The sequence below is a fragment of the Colobus angolensis genome, unplaced genomic scaffold, assembly GCF_000951035.1.
Source record: "Colobus angolensis palliatus isolate OR3802 unplaced genomic scaffold, Cang.pa_1.0 Scaffold39, whole genome shotgun sequence".
Lineage (NCBI taxonomy): Eukaryota > Metazoa > Chordata > Mammalia > Primates > Cercopithecidae > Colobus > Colobus angolensis.
The window spans coordinates 2,650,172-2,657,447 of record NW_012117265.1 but is presented as its reverse complement, the minus strand read 5'-3'; the positions used below and the strand labels follow the sequence as shown (position 1 = coordinate 2,657,447).

At 47.8% G+C, this 7,276-nt stretch overlaps 1 protein-coding gene across 2 annotated transcripts in view; it reads left to right on the top strand.

Annotated features, from left to right (window-relative positions):
• The first annotated feature begins 1,206 nt into the window (after positions 1-1,206).
• The window catches only part of ILF3 (interleukin enhancer binding factor 3, 90kDa), a 19,578-nt gene continuing 13,508 nt past the window's right edge, over positions 1,207-7,276 (top strand). For both annotated transcript variants that reach the window (XM_011954836.1, XM_011954837.1), the window contains exons 1-3: positions 1,207-1,298; positions 1,630-1,859; positions 2,275-2,452. In XM_011954836.1, the coding sequence (XP_011810226.1) occupies positions 1,296-1,298; positions 1,630-1,859; positions 2,275-2,452 (411 nt within the window). In that variant the 5' untranslated portion in view covers positions 1,207-1,295. The remainder of the gene's footprint in view (positions 1,299-1,629; positions 1,860-2,274; positions 2,453-7,276) is intronic.

Genomic DNA, 7,276 nt, shown 5'->3' with positions numbered 1-7,276 from the left:
TAGATTTTGTAGGTAGTCCTGGGTATTTTGGGAAGTTCTTGTTTTGGCCAGCATGTCAGAATTTACCCTTGATGCTTGGGCCTTTTCAGGTTTGAGCCTGCTCTGCTGGCTGGGAACTAGTTTAGTCGGAAGGGGCTGGTAGTTGCCTGTGGAGGGTAGATTCATCTGGTATGTATTGTGCTGATGGGGTTTTTTGGTTGTTTACTCATTTGGAAGATTGCAGTATGGACCAGACTGTTTGTGTGGAGTGGGAATTGAGTAGGTTGGAGTCGGCATGATACTGAGACCGAAATAGTAATTATGGCTTAGTTTGTCCTGAAAGATTCTGTTGTGCACTTCAGTTGTCTTAGCATCTTCAGAGTTGAACCTGCTGTGGTTGTCGTCGTCCACCTGATATTTCAGATATTCACTTTTCGGGAGGTTCGTTCTTTCTCATTTTACAGAAATCTTTTGGGACCCTTTGCCACATGTCTTTCTTCAATCTCTTCATTACTGTCAGGGATTAGAGCTCCTTCCCTCTCTTTTCCTTCTCCAAGCACCAAGATTTTGATGTAAACCTTTTTTTTTTTTTTTTTGAGATGAAGTCTTGCTCTGCCACCCGTGCTGGAGTGCAGTGGTGTGATCTCTGCTCACTGCAGCCTCCATATCCTGGGCTCAAGTGATACTTGTGCCTCAGCCTCCCAAGTAGCCAGGACTACAGGTGCCCACCACACCCAGCCAATTTTTGTATTTTTGGTAGAGATGGGGTTTTGCCATGTTGGCCAGGCTGGTCTCAAACTCCTGACCTCAAGTGGTCCACCCGCCTCGGCCTCCCAAAGTGGCAGGATTACAGGCGTGAGCCACCGTGCCTGGCCTGATGTGAGCATTTCTACCTGTAGTGTTTTTTGGAGACCTGTGAATATTTTCATACTTGTAAAAATGGGCATATTTATGTAAAGGAAGATAAAAAAGAAAGTAAAATACCATCTGAGTGTCTGTAGCCTGAAGTCAGATCAGATTTCTTGAAACCATCTGTTTTCGTTTCTGGGGTGTTACGTAGTCAGTGCCGTGGCTTAGCGGCGGTTACTGGGAAATGAAGATGTGTCCTGCTGTGTTGACAGGCCCTTCATGAGGCAGCACACATGTCATTCTCGCTGCTGTGTACCTGGCTGCTAAAATGAATCCTACTATAAGTTATATGAAACTAAAAAGATTTTCTGATCTTATAGAGCTGAAGCATTGATAACACCAAGGAAATCTATCACGATTTGAAAAGATAAGCAAAAGTTTGATTTCCAGACACTACAGAAGTAAAAATGGTAAGTTTTTGATCACAGATACTGTTTCTTCACTCACGTACAGAGATGTTTATAACCTTTTGCAAAGCATTTGATTCCATTACCATTTTTATTAGCTCTTTGGGATTATAAAGTAATATTATCTATTCTGTATTCCATTCTGTCTCCCACTGCCCAGACACAACAGCTGTTCAGTGTGCTTGTTCCTCCTTGGTCCTTCAGTTGTGCTCCTGCAGGCTTGGTTTTTACACACAAGCGATATAGCATCGTTTTGAATTGTGCAGCTTAAAAGATGGATGTTGGGCTGCTTGCTCTCTTTACATCATTTTTAACTTAATTCTCACATCCCTAGCGTCCAATGCGAATTTTTGTGAATGATGACCGCCATGTAATGGCAAAGCATTCTTCCGTTTATCCAACGCAAGAGGAGCTGGAGGCAGTCCAGAACATGGTGTCCCACACAGAGCGGGCACTCAAAGCTGTGTCCGACTGGATAGACGAGCAGGAAAAGGGTAGCAGCGAGCAGGCAGAGTCCGATAACATGGATGTGCCCCCAGAGGACGACAGTAAAGAAGGGGCTGGGTAAGTGAGGTTTTCTGTCGTCGTTTTCTTTCTTGTAGAGAGGGTAGCCAGGGTAGGGGTTGGTACCTGTTTTCTTTCTTTTTCTTTTTGAGATGGAGTCTCGCTTTGTGGCCCAGACTGGAGTGCAGTGGTGTGATCTCGGCTCACTGCAAGCTCCGCCTCCCGGGTTCACGCCATTCTCCTGCCTCAGCCTCCCAAGTTTAGCTGGGACTACAGGTGCCTGCCACCAAGCCCGCTAATTTTTTTGTATTTTTAGTAGACAGGGGTTTCACCCTGTTAGCCAGAATGGTCTCGATCTGACCTCGTAGGGTAGGGGTTGGCTCCTGTTTTCTAAGAAACTCCAGCCTGTCTTGGGACCTCTGGGTCGTGGTCAGACTGAATTCCTCACTGAGCTGGATGTTGGTCTGTCCTTCAGGGAACAGAAGACGGAGCACATGACCAGAACCCTGCGGGGAGTGATGCGGGTGGGCCTGGTGGCAAAGGGCCTCCTACTCAAGGGGGACTTGGATCTGGAGCTGGTGCTGCTGTGTAAGGAGAAGCCCACAACTGCCCTCCTAGACAAGGTGGCCGACAACCTGGCCATCCAGCTTGCTGTAAGTGTGGCGGTCACTGCCGGGTAGGTGGGTGGTTGGTAGGCGTGCTGGTTGAGGATGTGGGGCCCAGGAAGAAGTGTCCAGCTAGGCCATGCTCCAAGAAGCACATGCCAGACTTGCCCTGGCACTTGCTGTGCATGTGTCTTCTCAGTAGGTGACGAGCAGGACACCAAAAAGCCACTGAGCTTCTGTGGAACCTGACTGCAGGGGTCATAAGGACCCCGTGCCTGTTTTGTGCCAGGCTGCACACAAGCCCAAGATCATTGGGCATAAACTTCACGTCTAGGCTCCATTGGATGGATGGCTAGATAAATAGCAGAGTTGTTATCTCTTCCATTGGATCCAAAGCTAAATGTAAAGAATTGTTTTTTTTCTTTTGAGATGGAGTCTCAGTCTGTTGCCCAGGCTAGAGTACAGTGGCTCGATCTGAGATCACTGCAACCTCTACCTCTGAGGTAGATGATTCTCCTACCTCAGGCTCCCGAGTAGCTAGGATTACAGGCATGAACCACCACACCCAGCTAATTTTTATATTTTTAGTATAGACGGGGTTTCACTGTGTTGGCCAGGCTGGCCTCTAACTCCCAACCTCAGGTGATTCATTCATCCATCTCAGTCTCCCAAAGTGCTGGGATCACAGCCGTGAGCCACAGCACCCAGCTGAAAATTTTTTCTATATGTTTATTTTATTTTTATAAATAGAGATGGGTTCTTGCTGTATTGCCCTGGCTGGATTCAAACTGTTGCCCTCAAGCAGTCCTCTTGTCTCCAGCCTCCCACAGTGCTGGGATTAGAAGTGTGAGCCACCACACACTTTTTTTTTGAGATGGAGTCTTACTCTGTTACCTAGGCTGGAGTGCAGTGGTGCAATCTCAGCTCACTGCAACCTCTGCCTCCTGAGTTTAAGCGATTCTCCTGCCTTAGCCTCCCGAGTAGCTGGTACTACAGGCACGTGCCGCTACGTCCAGCTAATTTTTGTATTTTTAGTAGAGATGGGGTTTCGCCATGTTGGCCAGGGTGGTCTCGAACTCCTGACCTCAAGCCATCTGTCCACCTCAGCCTCCTGAAGAGCTGGGATTACAGGCATGAGCCATCGTGCCCGGCCAATTTTTTTTTTTTTTTTTAAGATAAGGAAGGTCTTGCTCTGTAACCCAGGCTGGAGTGTGGTGGCACAATTATAATTCACTGCAACCTCCACTTCCAGGTCTCAGGTGATCCTCCCATTGCAGTGCCCTGAGTAACTAGGACTACCGGCATGTACTACCACTCCCAGCTAAAAGATCTTTTAAAAAAAAAAAAAAACAAAAAAAAAAACCCATGTATTTGTTTCATTGTGAAAGTATTGCATAAATAATGGTCTCTGTTTATTGAGTGTTTACTAAAGTCAGGCCCTCAACCAGATGTGCTCTTGATGTGTGTTATTTCATCTTCCTCTAAGTGGGACAGATGATGTGACAGAACTGCAGGGCAGCTGAGGAATGGATCCCAAGACCCACGGCTGGGCTGTTTGGAGGCATTAGGACCTCTGCCAGGTGTTGCCTCCTCAGGACACAGTCCCCCTGTATTTATGTATAGGATAAGCAAAAAAGAAGTATACAAGCGTCTTTGAATCTTTGACAGAGTCTTGTTGTGTCATCCAGGCTGGAGTGCAGTGGCATGAACTTGGGTCACTGCAACTTCTGCCTCCCCTGGCTCAAGTGTTCCTCCCACCTCGTCTACCCGAGTAGCTGGGACTACAGGCGTGCGCCACCACACCCAGCTGTTTTGTGTGTATGTGTGTGTGTAGATGAGCTTTTACCGCGTTGCCTAGGCTTTTCTTGAACTCTTGATCACGGGCCTGAGCCACCATAGCCTTTGAATGTTTTAGTCTTATTCCTTAGAAAGAAAAACCTGATTTACTCACACAATGCAGATTTGTATTCTCTCACATGGGACTGACAATTTTAGGTTCAGGACAAAACTTAAAATATGGAGCTAATGTAAGTGCATTAGATACTTCTGAGGAGCCATTGAAGATAAAGCTGTGAAATTTTTGTATGATAATTTTCTTTTTTTCTTTTTTCTTTTGAAAGTACATCAGCATAGTGGTAATTCTTTTTCTTTTTTGAGACAGTCTTGCTCTGTCACCCAGGCTGGAGTGCAGTGGTGTGATGTTGGCTCACTGCAACCTCCGCCTCCTGGGTTCAAGCGATTCTCCTGCCTCAGCCTCCTGAGTTGCTGGGATTATGGGTGCCCTCCACCAAGCCCAGCTAATTTTTGTATTTTTAGTAGAGACCATATTGGCCACGCTGGTCTTGAACTCCTGACCTCAGGTATTCTGCCTGCCTCTGCCTCCCAAAGTTCTGGGATTACAGGCGTGAGCCACTGTGTCTGGCCCATAGTGGTAATCGGGGGTTGGGGGGGGGACGGGATAGAGTTTCACTCTTGTTGCCCAGGCTGGAGTACAATGGGGTGATCTCACCTCACCACAAACCCCGCCTCCTGGATTCAGGCAATTCTCCTGCCTCAGCCTCCTGAGTAGTTGGGATTGCAGGCATGCACCACCATGCCTGGCTAATTTCGTATTTTTAGTAGAGATGGGATTTCTCCATGTTGGTCAGGCTGGTCGCTCTGTCACCCAGGCTGGAGTGCAGTGGCGTGATCTCTGCTCACTGCAAGCTCCACCTCCCAGGTTTACACCATTCTCCTGCCTCAGCCTCCCGAGTAACTGGGACTACATGTGCCCGCCACTGCTCCCGGCTAATTCTTTTGTGTTTTTTTTTTTTAGTAGAGACGAGGTTTCACTGTGGTCCTGATGGCCTGAACCTCGTGATCCGCCCACCTTGGCCTCCTAAAGTGCTGGGATTACAGGCGTGAGCCACCATGCCCACGCGCCCCCGCCCTCCCCCCCCGTTTTTTTTTGTTTGTTTGTTTTTTAAAGGAAACAGGGTGTCTTGCTCTGTTGCCCAAGCTCAGGTACAGTGGTGCAATCTCAGCTCACTACAGCGTTGATTTTCTGGCCTCAAGCAATCCTCCCACCTCAGCCTCCTGAGTAACTGGGACCACAAGCGTGTGCCACCATGTCTGGCGAATTTTTAAAATTTTTTGTAGATACGAGGTTTCACTATGTTGTCCTGGCTGGTTTTGAGCGCCTAGCCTCAAGCTATTTGCTTGCCTCAGCCTCCCAAAGTGCTAGGATTACAGGCATGAGCCATTGAGCCTGGCCAGTAATTATTCCTTAAAGATGAAAATAATAGGGATTTTAAAAATCATTTCTAGTGGTTCCTTAAGAGGAGTGAATCACCCCCCTGCCCTGATAACTTTTGGCAGTGTCTGTTGACAGCGTGGTGGTGGGGTGCTGTGGTGCTGTCAGCACCTGATGGGTGAAAATCAGTGATGCTGCTCAACACCCTATCATGTGCAGAGTAGCTCCCCCAGCCAAGAATTTTCCAGCCCAGAAGTTCAGTTGTGCTGAAGTTGAGAAATCCTGTTTCAGATTTTTTCAATGTATTTATTCTCCTCCCAACATACTTAGCTTCCTTTAGCAAAAACTTGAATTTTTTTTTTTTTTTTTTTTTGAGACAGAGTCTCGCTGTGTCTCCCAGACTGGAGTACAGTGGGCACAATCTCGGCTCACTGCAAGCTCTGCCTCCTGGGTTCACGCCATTCTCCTGCCTCAGCCTCCCCAGTAGCTGGGACTACAGGCGCCTGCCACCACGCCCGGCTGATTTTTTGTATTTTTAGTAGAGATGGGGTTTCCCCATATTAGCCAGGATGGTCTGGATCTCCTGACCTCGTGATCCACCCGCCTCGGCCTCCTAAAGTGCTGGGATTACAGTCGTGAGCCACCACGTCCAGCCTATTTTTTTACATTTTTAGTATAGACGGGATTTCGTAATATTGGCCAGGCTGGTCTTGAACTCCTGACCTCAAGTAACCTGCCCGCCTCGGCCTCTCAAAAGTGCTGGGATTACAGGCGTGAGTCACTGCCCTCAGCCAAAAGCTTGAATTTTCCTTGTCACGTTATATACGATGGTATCAAGAATAAGGATAGTTGTGAGGGTCGTTGTAGATGTGCATTTGCAGCAAGTACATACTTTTAGATGCATCATAGGATACTGCATGCACACTGGCTATTTCATTGCACACAGGTTTTATTCCACATTGTCTGGCTGCTCATCCCAGCATGGAAGTAGCAGTGGCTGGATGCCCACTCTGCAGCGTCCTCCGCTTTCCGCGCAGTGTCTGGTTGAGGCTTCCAGCAGTCTTGTGGTGTAGTTCATGTCATTAAGTCCATTTTACAGATTAGAGCCGTAAGTCTGAATGGGAGATTTATCCAAAGTTAATTACCCACTAAAGGGCAGAAGGAGAAAAGGAGGGTCTCCTCCTCCTGGATCCTAAACTCTTTGCCATTGCTTTTCCTTTTTTTTTTTTTTTGAGATGGAGTCTCACTCTTGTCACCCAGGCTGGAGTGCAGTGGCACGATCTCAGCTTACTGCAGCCTCTGCCTCCCAGATTCAAGTGAGTCTCCTGCCTCAGTCTTCTGAGTAGCTGTGACTACACATAGTCTGCCATTGCACCCAGCTAATTTTTGTATTTTCAGTAGGAATGGGGTTTCACCATGTTGGCCAGGTTAGTCTTGAACTCCTGACCTCAGGTGATTCTGCCCACCTCAGCCTCCCAAAGTTCTGGGATTACAGGCGTGAGCCACCGCACCTGGCCTAACAATGCTTTTTTGTTTGTTTGTTTTTGAGACAGAGTCTCTCTCTGTTGCCCAGGTTGGAGTGCAGTGGCGTGATCTCGATTCACTGCAAGCTCTGCCTCCTGGGTTCACGCCGTTCTCCT